General features: G+C 30.9%; 1 protein-coding gene across 2 annotated transcripts; it reads right to left on the reverse strand.

Annotated features, from left to right (window-relative positions):
• Window positions 1–11,870: 11,870 nt before the first annotated feature.
• On the reverse strand, window positions 11,871–14,759 carry LOC112723318 (probable glycosyltransferase At3g42180). Of its 2 annotated transcripts, none has more exons than XM_025774643.3 (3): window positions 14,177–14,759; window positions 12,968–13,331; window positions 11,871–12,554 (listed from the first exon to the last, which is right to left on the reverse strand). In XM_025774643.3, the coding sequence occupies exons 1-3, from the start codon at window positions 14,527–14,529 to the stop codon at window positions 11,889–11,891; spliced, it is 1,383 nt and encodes a 460-aa protein (XP_025630428.1). In that variant the 5' UTR covers window positions 14,530–14,759; the 3' UTR covers window positions 11,871–11,888. The 2 variants fall into 2 exon arrangements, with proteins under 2 accessions (XP_025630428.1, XP_025630429.1); XM_025774644.3 differs by having other exon boundaries at window positions 13,003–13,331; window positions 14,177–14,619.
• Between the last annotated feature and the right edge of the window lie 1,953 nt (window positions 14,760–16,712).

The raw sequence follows: 16,712 nt of genomic DNA on the forward strand, positions 1-16,712 counted from the left end.
CACGCTTGTCCTATTTATATTTTTATGTAATTCGAATTAATTTAACTTGATTTATACGAAATACATGTAAATTAAATTAACCTTATTCTATTTATATTACTAATGCAATATATACATATAAATCTAATTCAATTTATTATTTGTACATAATTAATTATATATTTATTTTTTATTAATTTTAAGATATAAATATTAATAAAAAATATCTCCTATTTAAATTTAAATAAAATATAAAAAAAAGAATAATAATAGAAATTTAAATTTTATTCTTTAGTTTAAATTTTAAAATCTACATTTTTATAAATTTATAAATTCAAAAGTTAGACCAAAAAATAAATCATTTCTAAAAATTTATTATAAATTATTTTTTAACATATTAATATATAAAAAATTATTACCAAAATTTTTTATATTAAAAAAATTAATATAAAATATATCCATCCAAAATAGCATAGGAGAGCTATTTTGAAATTTTGATTCCATCAGTGGAATGATTCTTTAATTTAACGGCGCAAAAAATTAAAGCACTCAAATTGAAGTTGGAGTAAACATATCACATGATGATACAACAAAAGTTTGCATTAACTTTTTCTCACATCAAAGCTCCCAATAATAATTTTTAAATACTAATAAGTTAAAAAATTTTAAAAATTATTTATTTCTTTTTAAATTTATAAATTTGTAAAGATATAAATTTTTTAAAGTTAAACTAAAATATAAATTTAAGTTTTATTTTTATTTATTTTAATTTTTTAATATTTTATTTAAATATAAATGTAGAATATTTTTTTATTGATATTTATATTTTAAAATTAACAAAAAATAAATATATAATTAACTTAAAGAATAAAAAATTTTAATAATTTGTACGATTAATTCAATTTATTTAATTTACTATATATATATATACATTATATAGTAGTAATATGTTATATTAATAATGAATTGAATCAGATATATATGCTGTATTAATAATTGATTCGATATTTACATGTATTTAGTATAAATTGAGTTAAATTAATTCAATTTATATAGAGATATAAATAAAATAGACGTGTAATTAAATTATATTTAGAACATCTTTATAATTTTGAGCCTTATTTATTTGATTCGTATAAATGATTTTATGATTTACTAACTATTGTATATTGCAAACAAAATATATATAGATTTTGTATGTAATATACAATAGTTGGTTGACGTTTAGTTAAAGGTTAAAAAATATATTATAAAAAGTTATATTTTTAAAATATTATATATTTTTTTAAAAATATTATACATAAGTATTATAAAAAGATTATATATTTAGTGTTATAAATGATTGAAATTATTTTCAATATTCTCAATAATACGTAAAACTCTTTGACAAAAAATCATAATGATTGAGATAGAATAATAATTACATATCCTAATTTTTATTCTTTTGATAACATGAAAATATCAAATATCCACTTTTATAGACGAGAAATTTTCTATTTTAAGACAGAAAAATTTCCAAAATAAGATTTGTTTTAGTCATTTATTCCAAAATATACATTTTGCATTATCTTGTAGCCGACGTTTATCTTTGAAATATGGGGAAAATATCACTTTCAATATTATTTACCAATTTTGTTATTTGGAATTAATAAATTAGCAATGCTATATGAATAATAAAAATTAGAATTATTCTTCACTATACTCACTTATAGTTAAAACGCGCCTCTTCTGGCACGTCTGGTCCACGTGTTTCTTAACAATTTTTTTAATTAACGTGCGAATATATAATTTTCTTTTTTGAAAGGAGACTTTTTTCTTTTTCGAATTTCTTCTGCGTTTTCTTGTCTTCTCTCTACGATCTCTTTCGTGCCTTTTTCTCTGCGTTCTCCTTCGGCGTTTACGTACGTTTCTCTCTGCGTTCTCTTTGTTTGTTTTTCTCGATTTCTATTGTTTCTGAAATCAAACTATGAAATCGTTTTGAAGATAATGGATGATTCAACTTCAGATTGTGCTGAACCAGAGAGCGAAGTGGATTTTGAATTTGAATCCAATGAAGTTTCTGAGGTGTGGTTTAATTCCAGTTAATATTTTTGTTAGTAGTTTATGATTGTGGAGCTGAATAATGTTGCGAACCTTGCTTGTGAAATTTGCTATTTATTGTTTGAATTGAATGTAATATACTAGTTCTAATGAATTTTCTGCATTTTATATCAGCTTTTCGGGTGTAAATGAGAACTATTTGGGTGTACAGTGGAAAAGTTTGGGTGTATTGACAGGTTCTGACTTTCCATTTGACCGAGGGTGAGTTGTCTTATTGTTTTAGTTGAATTAGTTTAGTTTTTGTTTGATGATGATCCATGAATATGATTTTTGTTATTTTTTATGATGGTTTTATATTTGTATTTGCATTCTATAGTTTATGCTTGTTTTAATATGGTGTATTGTGAACTATTTTGGGTGTATTTTGCAGTTCTTCTATAATGTTGATGAGCAGTTTGTTTCCAAGGTTGGGATGACTTTTAACATCCTTGAAGATGCTGCAAAATTCTACAAGGATTATTCGAAAGCTGCAGGTTTTTCTACAAGAGTTCGGAGCATAAATAAGAAGGAAAACGAAATTAAGAATCAATTGATTACATGTAGCAAAGAGGAAAAATGGAAATCGAAAATATCTCTGACGGAGAAGAAAAACCCCTCAACAGGATTAAATTGTCCCACAAGAATTTATATACACATATTAAAGGACATCGGTATTTGAATCATTTCCAAGGTCGTGTTGCATCATTCACATCCTTGCTGTGCAAATCAAGCAGAGATGCTTAAACATGACAGGGAACTAAGCATGCCCGTGCATCGTACAATAGAGAATAACGAGGAAGCCAGAATCAGACTAAGCAAAACTTACCAATCATTTGTGGCAGCAGCCGGGGGTCACCGCGAGTTAAATTTTATAAAAAAAGATGTGAGAAATTACATCACGAGAGAAGTGCGAAATATTTTGGAACTAGAGGATGCAAAAGAATTCGAGAAATACTTATTAAGAATAAAAGAGAAGAATCAGAATTTCTTTTTCGAGTTCGAACTCAAGGACGATCAGTCAATTAATCTTGTTTTTTGGGTAGACGCAAGGAGCAGGGCTGCCTGTGAGTATTTCGGAGATGTTATTTCATTCGACACCACCTACAATACAAACAGGTAATATGCTATTCTGGTTTATGATGTTGAATTAATGTTGTTTTATAAATTTGCAGCAGAGGTGTATATTGGATGTTTTTGGGTGTAGACAGTGAATATTTGGGTGTATTTAACGATTTCAATTCTATTTTGTCGTAATCTGTTTCAGGTATAATCTGTTTTTTGGTTCTTTTGTTGGGGTAAATCACCACGGTCAGTCAACACTTATGGGATGCGCTTTGATGAAAAACGAAGATATTCAATCATTCAAATGGTTATTTGAATATTGGCTTCGTTGCATGGGAGGAAATACTCCGAAAGGGATTCTCACCGATCAATGTGCATCGATGCAAAGCGCTATCGAGACTTGTATGCCCACAACAATTCACGGTTGGTGTATTTGGCACATCATGAAGAAGATTCCAAGCAAATTAAACACCTACAAGAGACACCTAGAAATCGAACAAGACATGAGCCATGTTGTTTGGAACTCTCATACCGAAGAATCATTGGATAGGAATTGGAATGATTTTCTGATGAAGTATGGTCTTGTGGACAACAAGTGGCTTTCAGGTAATGTCTTTTAAAATCTACAACAGAGGTATAAATTGCATGTTTTTGGGTGTATTATAGTTCTAATTTAGGTATTTTTTGCAGAGTTTTATGAAGACCGTCATATATGGATTACAATTTATCTCGATCACTACTTCTGGGCCGGGATGAGAAGCACACAAAGGAGCGAGAGCATGCATGCCTTTTTTAACAAGTTCATTATGCGGAACAGCTCACTTATCCAATTCGTCAAACAATACGATAATTGCCTTGGAAGCAGGGAGCAAAGAGAGAGAAAATCGGATGCTGCAAATTTTCACACTACCATACCGTGTGCAACGAAATCCTCAATAGAAGCTTAGTTTCAACAGGTGTACACTCACCAGAAGTTTAGGAAAGTACAAGCACAATTTAAAGGGAAGGTGAATTGCATCACAAGGTCAACGAACACCGCTCTAGGCTATTCGGTATACAAAGTTGTAGAACAAGTTTCCAACTCAACATTCAACAGGTTTGTGGTTACATTCGACTCGGTAGCAGCCTAAGTGAAATGCCAATGCTTATTATTTGAGTCAAGAGGGATATTGTGTCGTCACGCCCTAAGCGTGTTAAGCTTTGAATGAGTAAACAAAGTGTCACCAAGATATATATTGGAATTATGGAGCCAGAACGTAAAGAGGAGACACACACACATCAAGAGCAGCCACGACGAGCCATTGTTGGAGCCAAGAAGCAAGATGTTTGACGAATTGGTATTTCGTTCGCAAAATATATGCGAATTTTTATCATAATCTGAAGAGCTCACTGACATTCTATACCGCGCCTATGATAACGTCGTGGTTGAGATGCAAGAACTGAAAGCCAAAAGGAAGGGGACGTGTTCGTTATCTCACGAAGATGCTAAATTGGAATTCGTTAACAGCTTCAAAGCCCTCCAAGGGTGAGAACAAGAGGACATCCCAAAAATAGTCTAGGTTCAAAGTTGGACAAACAAATTGCAAATGTCTCAAAGAAAAAGAAAACGAAAACTCTAAGCAAGGTAAAAGTGATGTTCTTTAAACAGGAGGTAATTGAGTTTATTTTTTTAAATATTTTTGTTAATATGTAAGTTTATTTTTTCCAGTAGAACATTTTTTATGGCACATCAGTTGTACAACCAAATTCCAGCCAATATCATAGACATGTTATGCATTATCAGTTCAGAGATCCAGCAGTAGGGGATATGTTTTTGGGTGTATAGTGACAGTATTTGGGTGTACCGATAAATTTTTAGGTGTATTTCTGCATTCTCTTGTTTTTGACATTTCCTTTTTTTATATTTTTTGAGATGCTGTTGTTTGTGTTGGAAATTAGTATCTTGTTTATATCTGTTTGTTTTAAATTTGCAATACATATATAATTCAATTCTTAAAGAGGTTAATAATTCAAGTTTCTGAATTCCCATAACTCTTGGTTGGTTTTTCCATGGAAATATGTAAGCACTCAATTTGGGTGTATTCTGGTTATTTTTGGGTGTATTATAAAAGTAATTCGGCGTATTAGTATGTTTGGTATTGTTTTCCTTGATTTTTTTGAACCTGTAATTAACAGCTTTTGAATACAGTACAGACAGTTTATTTAGGCAAAAAAAATTATAATAATATTGGATTAAATATTCACAAATTTTGCAAAAAAGTGTTCAAATTATTCCGAGACTACACAACACTCAAACTAATCACTATCAATACCATCTGAATCTATTTGACAACATGGACTCAACAACACTTCAGATGGCTTGGACAATCTTATTGTTTCACTTTCCTTAATGACTGTATCTCTGTCTTGATTCATCTCATGAAACAGAATCCACGAAACGTATTCAATTCTAAAGTGGTCCACCTCCGCCTACAGTTTAAAGAATATTCTTTTACTGAACTCTGTTAATTTATTAAAGTAATAGAGAGTTATATACTTTTAAACACAATTACCTGTGTCCAATTTTCTCAGTTATATTTTTCCTTTCTAATGTTTTAAGGCTCGATTATTTCAAGTTATTTCATTACATAAACTGCACAATCATAGCTGAAAACAAAAAAAATAGCAAATTAAAATAGGACAACAAGAGAAAATACATAATTTTCAAAGAGAAAGATTTATACTCCATTTTTGGCCTGCAATGTTGATGTATGACAGTTCAATTTCATGATCGTCTTTCCTGAAGGTGCCCCCGGCATATACCCTCATTCTGGAAATCACATACCCCTAAAAACAAAAAACAAAATATAAGAAAAACTAAATTTAATACCTGATTACACTCAAAGTATCCTATAGTACACCTTATTTTGAACAAAAATACACCCAAATATTAAAATACAAATAACAGAATCAACTTACAACAAATTTATTAAGCTTCAATCTGTTTGGGGAGGGACACTTCTTGTGATACAGGTCAATGATACAAATTTTTTTCTTTCTAACATCAGCCAACCTTATCCAACAATGCTTCCCATTGCAAACAGGTGCAAATATCTGAAGTATGACCACATTGAACAGTGTTTTAGCTTAATTGGCACATAACGAACGAATTGTGATAAGAAGTTTTAGAAACGAAAACTTACATATGGATGGGATACCAATTCTTTCAGATCCAAAAAATGTATAAACATTTTATAGTCTTGAATGTCAAACGACTTCTTATTTTTTGCATGTAAGAAATCGCCGCCGTTATGATTTCCAATAGCCATGTTCTGCAGCATTTGTGTAACACCGAAAGAAATAGTTACTACATCCAATACGTTACATAAATATACCCAAAATTGAGTTCAATACACCTTACCACAATAGTAGGGAGAGACAGTAATTTTGTTCTTCAAATCTTCTAATATTTTGTTTGTTCAATGTCAGACACATACCTGTGACAATCTAGAAAAACAAAAAATCCAAATTAATTACATCAATTAACATACATTGTAGTCACATCTCATAATAAAATCATTAATCTTATTCTAATATTACCTCAATTTCGATATATGTACTAGCTTTTAGAGACGCGAAGTGAATTCTTGACAATCGCATTGGTTGTTAGGCATTGAGGATGCACATTAGCTCTCACTCATTAGTACCTCCATCCTCGTAGGTCTTTACATGTGTGGTCCAAAGGTAGCACTTTTCTTTCAGGTCAGCCGACAATTCCGTCCTCTTTGCAAGAGTTTCAAACTTTTCAAAAAATTGGTCGGCAGGCTGCTTTTTGAACAGGGACTTTTATCCTCTGCGAAATTCAATGCTGCCGCAACTCCAGTGTTTGCAGTTTCTCCACCAACTCCTCTAATTCTTTAATTAGTATTGGTGTCTCAAGACTTTTTCCCTTCTCAGATCCCGGTCGCCCCTCCTGAGTTAGCGTTTCTTCCTGACTCGAATAAGTGAAGCCAAGGCTGAATGATAGCGCCAAAAATTATTTTGGTACATAGGATGCCGTGTTGGCGATCATCATCAATGCAGCAGTGGCTTCAGGGGGTTGATTACTGCGTGTTGACAAATACGATACTATAAGAATAAGAATAGACAAATGATATCGAAAGAGAGTTATATTGTGTAGAACTTACATTTTAGAAGGAGCTGCTAGCATTGTAGGTGTGATTTCAGTAGGTTACTGGGGTTGTGGGGTGCTGCAGGGTTAGAGAAAAGGATTTAAATTATAAAAAAATTAATTACAGCTCAATTCATATGAGATACACCCAAATAAGAAAAAAATACACTCAAATAATAACCAAATACACCCGAATATTATTCCTTACCCCTTAATTGTTTCTTCGCTAATGTTCTTGCTCGGAGACTTTAGCGGGATGGTTCAATTTGCACAGGGCTTGCTGCTGTTGTCTGCGACAGAGGCATGCATACTTGAATCAGAACTCTAAACAAGACAAAAATAAAAAGTTAAAAAATTCCCTTAAAATAGATGATTAGAAGGTTGAAATTTAGTTGTAAAACTCACATATCAAGCGGTTCAGATTGTGAATATGTCTCCATCTGAACAATGATCATCTTCTATTGAGCTTGGTCACTAACTGATTCTTCTTCCAAGCCCAACCTGAAATCCACCAAAATAATGTAAAAATAAACCTAAAGTATTAAAAAAAACACAGGCTCTGTTTTTTGAGAACTTACGTAGTTGCAGATTTTTCTTTTTTTCCTGCCTTTTTTCTTAAATAAAACATTAAAGGGTTTTTTTTCTAAAAAAAATATATACAGAATTAGAAGTAGATGGTAACAAAAGAATTAAGCAAATGACATTAGAAACAGAAATTACATGCTATCCGCAGTTTGTTTACGCTGCTTTGATCCGTTTGTATTTGAAACACAGGATCATTTTCGCTTCCTAAGTTCACCTCTGGCATTCTAAGTATGGAATAAACATCATTCAATAAAAATACTATTTAATTAAATCAAGATCTCAAAATTCTATCAAATAAATGATCTTACGTTTTGAATGAATCATAGTGAGCTTCCGTCGATGGGAGCCCAGCTTCCTTCATCGTGGGAAAGCAAAAATAATTATCAGCAACAAAAAATCCCTTAAAGTTGGCAATATACACCCAAATTCAACATACTCTTGTATATCCTTTTCGTTGGTTTTTTTTTTCTTTTTTGATTCTCTGAAGAATTCTTCTATTTCTTCAGTTCTGACAGTACATGCAAAAGAATATGTTAATAATAAAATTTTGAAGATAAAGGGCAAGATAGCTTTACAACGTATCTTACACATCATAGGATTCAATTTGTTCTTCAGAAGACGAATCCTCAACAATATGCTTTCTTTTTTTGGATTACGTCCTGAAAATAAAAAAAAGTATGAATTAGACAAACACAACAAAATTGATGATAAAATACTCCCGAAAGCAGTGCATACTTTTTGGGTGGAGTCTGAATTTTTTCTTTGATTTTTGTTTTATTATTGATGACGATTCTTCGCTTCTGAAATTAAATGAGAAACACTATGGTAATACATCAAATTTCGATAATAAATAGAAAAGAAAGCAATGGAATGACAATTTGAGAATCTTACTCATCATCGGATTGACTTTCACTTTCTGAAGAGGAATCCTCCACAATCTGTTTCCTTTTTCTGGATACCATTCTAGAGAGCAAACAATCATTAGCAAAAAACACTCTAAAAATGACAAAATACACTAAAAAATATTACTTACTTTTTAGCGATCCTGGTGGGTTATTTCCTTGTTTTTGTTGGTTCCTCTGAGTCTTGTTCAAAGTCAGGCTCAGAGAAAAAAGTAAATTTACTCTCCGATAAATCACTCTCGGATGAACTTACCTTATTCTTTTTTGTCGTTTTCTTTTTTTCTTTCTATTCTTTCTCTTTCATTTTCTTCAATTTCTTTTTCACTTTCGCCTTCTTGACAATGCCCTGAAACAGTTGAAACGTTAGTTTACACCATCTACATAAATAAAATATACCCAAAGTAGAGAAAATATTATGTTCAGTTACCATATGGCCATCAATTTCTACTCTGATCCTCGCAACCAGTAGCTCCTTATTCCAATGGCTAACCCAGGGCAGTCCAGGGATTGCTTCTCCTTTCTTGTGTGTGTGTTTTGTTAGATGAAAATATACTATCATCAAGGCATAGAGGCAGCCATCAATCAATTTTTTCTTTTTCAAATGGTAATTCCTTATGCCTTTGATGATGAAATTAAGGACATGGCTGCCCCGGTTGCACTCTGTTATGTTGTTCAGTCGAAAAATTGGAGCTATGTGGCCAGGAGATACTTTGTTTATGGTAGTTGGCAACAAGAATTCCATTTGAATATAGAGGATGAAAATCCTCTTGAACATTATGCGATCTTGATCGTTGTCAACACCAATATTCATCATCTGATCGGTCAGATTCTTTAATGTTTTCCCCTGGAACCTTCTAAAAATTTATTTGTTCTCCTCATAAAGGTCTTTAAAAGTCACTTTTTCGGGAAATAGGTCTCCTATAAAAAAGAAAACCAATTACACTCCAAATTACTTGAAATACACTCAAATACCAGCCATATACACCTAAATTTGTTTCTTGATTGCATGAGATCAGAATAATATACTACAAAGAATAGATTACAAAAAATACAAGTATAAAGATTTTCTGTAATCAGTTACCTGATACATTGATACCAAGGGCAACTCCTATTTTTTTGGGTTTAATTTTCAACGAACTTTGCCTTTGTGTCCAATTTGTTTTTGTCCAAATTAAAGGAATTAGCCAACTCCTTCAACAGTTTGTGTGGCACATTCATCGGCGGGATGTGCATCAGACCACCAAATCCTAATTTCCAAACGATGGCCTTCTTTGCCTCACTTATTTTTTTAAACTTTTCATTCAATAGCCGCGTGGAGCATCTCAAATCTTTGGTTTGCTGTAAACAAAGCAAAATGGTTTGTTGTAAACAAAGCAAAATGAGAGTCATTTAAATAAGCTATATTTATACTAGGAAAAATTAACTTGGTCTACGAGATATATGTGTGTGTGTGTGCGCGCGCGCGTGCACGTGCGCGTGCGTGTGCGTGCGTGCGTGCTTATTATATTGTATTTTTTTCCACCTTCGCTCTTGCTTATATTGTATTTTTTTCCACCTTCGCTCTTGCTTGTCATTTTTACTGTAAGGAATAAAAAATATTGTTAATAGATAAAATACCAGCCAAATAACAGTCATATACACCCAAATATCATCCACATACACACAAATACCAGCAATATACACCCAAATAAATGCCAGATACACCCAAATAATAGCTCAAGCCCAAGTACAACAGCACCAGTTACACTACAAGCTCAAGCACAAGTACAACAGCACCAGTCAACCAAACATGCATACAATGACACTACAAGCTCAAGCACAAGTACAACAGCACCAGTTACACTTGAATACTCTTGATATATATACCAGACACATACACTTGTTTTTTTTTTTTTTTGGATTACATGATATTATATGAGTTCAAAATGATATTTAGGTCCAAAATGTCACTAGAAGCAGCAGTCACATTCGAATTTGATTGATATACACCAAAAAATCGGCCATATACACCTAAATATTAGTTCACTTTAAATATAGTACAAAATTTATATGTATACAAACTCACTTCAAAACATGCAAACATGCACAAAAACAGATAAAAAAATACGTTAAACCATTCACTAAAAGTACGTAAAATAGTATAACCGACTTGAACAGTTTCACTAGAAGAGTAATATCTACTGTAAACCAAGAATATATAATGAATCTACTTAATAAAAGAGAAATACGACGATATAATGCTTCGCCTTCGAAATCAGAAAGAGAAATCTGAAAAACCTAGAAGATTAGTGAAACAGTACCTTGAATAATATTTCTTCTTTCTTTTCGGTGTTTTTTTATGGCGATTTTGATGTTTGCTTGTTGATTTCGTCGAGTGTTGGCGAGGAGTTTGAAAGTTTCTTCAGAGTTTTCGAATGTGCCTTAAATCTCGACGGTTGTGGATTTGATCGAGGAAGAAGAAGAAGAGTCGTTCATAATGGTGAGTAGCGCGCTTTGAAAACGGTTGAGTAACGCGCGTGTTTAACACGCTTGAGTTGGGTGAGAGTAGTTTTTGTTGGGTTTTGCGCAACTTGTAAGACTTGTAAGCCAAAAAGACTTGTATGTGTAGCATAACTGTAAAAATTATTATTTTTGTCCAACATTTGGTCAATAATAATTTATACCCATATTTATAGAAGTTTTATACATAAAAAGTATATTATATTAACCAGAATTTTATATACATAAATTAATACAATTTACATTTAAAATTTAGATACATAAATTAATACAATTTATTTATTAAAAATAATTTATTATTTATGCTGATTAAACAATGACAAAAAAAATATTAAAAATTGCTTATCCAAGCATTTTTCTTGATAAATTTTCAAAACTAATAAGTAAAACATGTGGCAGTTACCACCTGTATCTCTTACCAATTATTTTTTATTATTTTTTTCTTTGAAAATGTATAACGTTTTCTCTTAAAATTTATATATACAGTAACTAAATATCAAAAGTATTTAAAATTAACATATTCAATACACATAAATATTCAATTATTATTATTTTTTGATTAATTTTTCAAAGACAACACCAAAAAAATATATATTTTAAAGAAAGAAAGAGACTATGTAGAAATCACCTTATTATGAAGTTACTAGCCGAAAATTTAGCCTTCTTAACCATATTGAGTGAAGTATCATATGAATCAAATCAAATGGCCTTGCAGGCCTATTTATCACAAAATGCTTTCTAACCCTCCTCACACTAAAATACAACTCCATATACTTATCCTGTGTTACATTTTGCAAAATAGTCTTAATTTCCGGTATTCTTCCAACTTCAATTTGCATGGAGAATTTATTCCAATTAAGGACATCACTGAAGGGCAGAGAGTAATTATCACAAATGATAACTGGGACACACCCTGCATAAATTGCTTCCACAACCCTAGGACTTGCAACTTCATATCCACTAGGGCACAAGCAAAACTTGCTTAGGCCCATCAACTTTGTGTAGTCTTGGCCCTTTTCAAGGTACTCATGGACTTGGACTTCTTTGTCCTTGTTCTTCCAACGCTTGAGCAGCCTTTTTCTAATGTAACCGTGCGCCCCACCTGCGAAAAAGGCTAGTATTGTCCTTTTAGCGGGGTGTTGGGCCGTGTTTGGTGGGCCTAGCTTTCCAACTGGCAGGTACACTTCCGGGATGGACACGTCTCTGTTGGGCAGAAAGCCTTCTGAGGTGTTGGCATTGCATAGTACCCTCATGAAGTTCTTGAAGAGTTGGGGATTCGCATATGAAATTCTGGGACCCTGTTCCATGAATTCAATTATATAAATATAGCAAACTTTTCGTTAAGTTGATAGTTAAAAATAATTAAATGAGTTAATTAATTTGACTAAATTTTTGTCTAACGCACTCTCAATTAGTTAATTGTATCTAAATTTTCACTTATAAATATAGTCTTAGTGTTAATTGAATAAAGTGTAATTACAAAAATTGAAAATTTATATGCAATTATTTTAAGGGGAAAATTCAGGTGAAGTCGATTTCATGTGAAGTTGATATTTAAGAGCCGTTAGATAAAAATTTAGTCAAATTATTTAACAACTCTCACGTATCAACTTTACGTGAAATCGATTGCATTTGAATTTCCACCTTATTTTGACGTGAAGATAATATTTAAGAACCGTACGAAGCTTTTCCATAAAAGGAAGATACGCACCCAATCATGGCATGAGATGAGAAAGTGGTCAGCACCTGTGCTTCTGTTCCAAAAAGGGTACTTGGTTGCAATAACAGCAATGTAATCCTCCACCAGACGCTGTAGCCGCTCAGGGTCATAGTCATATCTCGACCTTCTTGGCTTGTAAACATACCGAATCACCTTTGATATGCTCAACGGAATTAAGAACACATGGGCATGTTCTGGATTGTTAGCAATGAAGTTGCCCTTCTTGTTCTCTATTTCATCAATGAATTGTCCCTCAATCGCGTATTTGTTGTTAACAGGTCCATCATGCACCAATGGTTGTTCTCCTTCCTTGTACACCCACACTTTGAACCTCTTCTTCATCTCATTCTGACTCCTGTTCCATTCTTACATTACATTAGTTATGTGATTATACCAACACAGTTGATAGTCAAATAGTTATGTTGTGTACATAAAAAAATCAAGGTTTAATTACTTTGCTGATGTCTATAATTTTACAAAATTTTCAATTAAATCCTATATTTTTTTTTAATTGAGTTCTTGCACCATTTTTTTTTTAATTGAGTCTTTATATTTTTTTCCTTTTTATTTAGGTTTCTGTACCAATTCTTTTTTTTAGTTGGATCCCTATAAAATTAAGCCAATTACTACTAAGAGGAACTTAGGCCTAATTTGGGTAAACAATTTAATTAAATTACTTTTGAAGAAATAGCTTAAAAAATAAATGCTTATATTAAAAGTAGCTTATTAAAAAGTTATTTTCTGTTTGGTTTTTTAGTTCTAAAAGTACTTATTTTAAAAGAAAAATAATAAAAAGATTTTTATTATGAGAGAAGCCATTTTTTTAACTTCTCCTTAAGCATCAAAGTAGCTTTTTAGAAAGTTACAATTTTGTTTTGAAAATTGTACCAAACATTAATACTACACCTTTTTATAAGTTAAAAGTTAAAAAAAGTCACTTATAAACATATCCAAACGGGCCTTAATTGAAAAAAAAAATTTGGTGCAGGGACCCAATTAAAAAGAAAAAAAGTATAGGGACCTAATTAAAAATTTCACCAAACTATAAAGATTAATTAAACCAAAAATCAACCACTAAATCTGACATTTGTATAGAATATATATTAAGATACAAATTACACGTGGGTGTACACTTTTGTTTAACCATTTATGGGTATGCAAAGAGAAGTTAAAACAGATAAAAAATAGTATGCAACTTACCGGTGAAAAGCGTGAGGATTCAAGTAAATGGATCCTTTTGGTTTTGTGTGGTTGCTGGACCTAATAGCTTCAAGAATGGAGGCTCGTGCCCGTGCCAAACCACCTTCAATTCTCTCCAAACTAGTGATCCTTGTATGAACTAGTGAATCATTATTTGCAGCGGTGCAGAGAAGTTCTTTTAGATGTTGGTTGCCTCTGGTAATAGAAGGTGGGAAGGGAGAATCTGAGTGAATTCTATGAATCATACGGTGTCGTTCTTCATTTGAGGGAGTGAAGAAAACAAGGGAGAAATTGAGGAGTAACACTAACAACAACAACAAACATATTTGGGATTTCAATCCTTTCAATTTCATTGCTTTCCTTCACTCTGCCACTCATATCACATGCCTTAGCCTCTTTCATTTTGTTTATTAATTAGTGATTGATTGGTTGGTTACAACATCACATCAGACAAAAGAAACCGTAATATATATAACCTTATCTTATCTCAATAAAGATAAAGATCTAATCAACATTTTTTATATTTGTCTTAAATTAATATTGGCAAACTTTTCATTTTATTTTTACTAGTGATTCCACTTTTCATATTTCTAATGAAATAAATCAGTTTGTGACAATTGAAATAGAAGCAAACAAAGTAACGAATAAATACGGTGGCATCAGCCATGGGCCACCAAAGCTATGTGGTCATGTGAACTTGTCCTCCTCTTGTATTTATTTCTTACAAGAATTTACTAAGTTTGGGAAAAGACAAGCTTCGATTAAGAAACGCCAACCAATTCATGCTTATTGTGCCAGGTAGCAAGTAGGAAAGACCCTATTATTTATTGAAACTTTTCACGAACTTGGACATGCTTATCAAGGCTATGAATAATTGACTTCAATAAGCCCACACCTTCAACCTCTTCACCATCTCCATGTGCCTCTTATATATATTTATCAAAAATACTATTTGTATATTAAAATCAGTCACCAAAATTAATTATCAATATATTTATGTATAGATATATGTATAGTTTAATTTATTTTTGATGGTTAATTTTAGTGTACACATAGTATAGTTCAAATTATGACATCCTACGTATTCCTTGCTCCCTTAGATAAGTAGTGTAGTGACATTTATTTGAATAATGTGGATAAATGTTGAAACTTTTGACTCTGCATTAGAAGAGTTAAGTATTTCATTCTGTTGCAATTACTTATTGATTGTGCCTTTTTTCTTTGATTCATGAATTAAGAGTAGTTACTCATATTTGTTAATTGTTATGACTTATGAGACTTCTTATGAATCAATATATCCTAGTTATATACAATGCATCAGCTTGTGAATCTTTTCAAATAATTTTTTTTTTATTTGGCCCCTTTTTTATCAGCTTTGTTTTTTTTTAATTGTATGCTCTCTTCAAAGTGTTTTTTTTCCTCACAAATTTAAATATTAGTGTAAGTTGATTTTAATTTCAAATTAAAAAATATTATACTATTATTTACTATTATAATTCATGGCAACAGATAAATGAAAAAAGAATTGAATTTTACTAATAGTGAAATTTAAATTTATATTAGAGATATACACTATATATAGGATAATAATTATAAAAAAACTAATATAATATTATGATAACTAACAACAGAAAATACTCACATCTATCTCTAATTAAGTAACTAATATCTCTAGAATAAATGTACTCTAATTGGTTGGTAATTAAATGATCGGACTAATATTTTAGTTTACATAATATTTTGGCTTAGAAGAAGCTTAAATTTGCCTATAATCATTGGCATCTAAACGCATTGTTCAAAACTTAAAGTTTTTACCATATATAATGGTTATTATGTACAAAAATTGTGTTCAAATATGAATTATTAATAAGTATTATTTATTATAAAATAACTAAATAAATAAATAAATAAGAGGTAACAAACATAAAATAAAATATAAAGAAATGGAAAGAAGTATTGCAACATAAAGAGAGAGATAATTGTTTATTGCTTTTGTGTGTATATTCCTTTTGTCTCAGTACATGTATTTATAGGCACACAAGAGGTAGTATATGCAACTCTCATTAAACTCTCATTAAACTCATCTCTCTTGAGAATGTGAGCCGTCCATATTAAATGATGGTCATCAACCTCATTTGATCTTATCACAACATTATTCACCCCAATAAAAAATATCTTCTATTTTACCAAAAAAATGTTCTATTGATATTTTGAAAAAAAAAAATAACTAAATTATTTTATTATTTAAATATAACAAGTTAGATACAATTTTAAAATTGTATTACTTAGAATACTTTTTCTTTTTAAATCTTTAAATGATTGATAGTTAATACTTTTATCTAATAATTTATTAATTTGTAAACAAAAATAATTTCAATAGTTAATTTTACCTTTACATGATAATAAATTTATCTATTTATTTTTTTATAAATTTAGTTAAATATACTCCAAAAATTACCAATTGAAAAAAAAATATTAAAAAATTACAAATTAATATTAACTAAGATATTAAAAAATATAAATTACTTTAAATTTT

Source organism: Arachis hypogaea, chromosome 11, assembly GCF_003086295.3.
Source record: "Arachis hypogaea cultivar Tifrunner chromosome 11, arahy.Tifrunner.gnm2.J5K5, whole genome shotgun sequence".
NCBI lineage: Eukaryota > Viridiplantae > Streptophyta > Magnoliopsida > Fabales > Fabaceae > Arachis > Arachis hypogaea.

What these genes read in the sequence shown, in the direction of transcription:
- LOC112723318 (XM_025774643.3), bottom strand. Translation starts at nt 14,529, where the DNA reads ATGAAATTGAAAGGATTGAAATCCCAAATATGTTTGTTGTTGTTGTTA. An exon ending in AATCCTCACGCTTTTCACCG is followed by an intron (nt 13,332 to 14,176) that starts GTAAGTTGCATA and finishes AGAATGGAACAG; the next exon opens with GAGTCAGAATGAGATGAAGA. An exon ending in TCATCTCATGCCATGATTGG is followed by an intron (nt 12,555 to 12,967) that starts GTGCGTATCTTC and finishes TTCATGGAACAG; the next exon opens with GGTCCCAGAATTTCATATGC.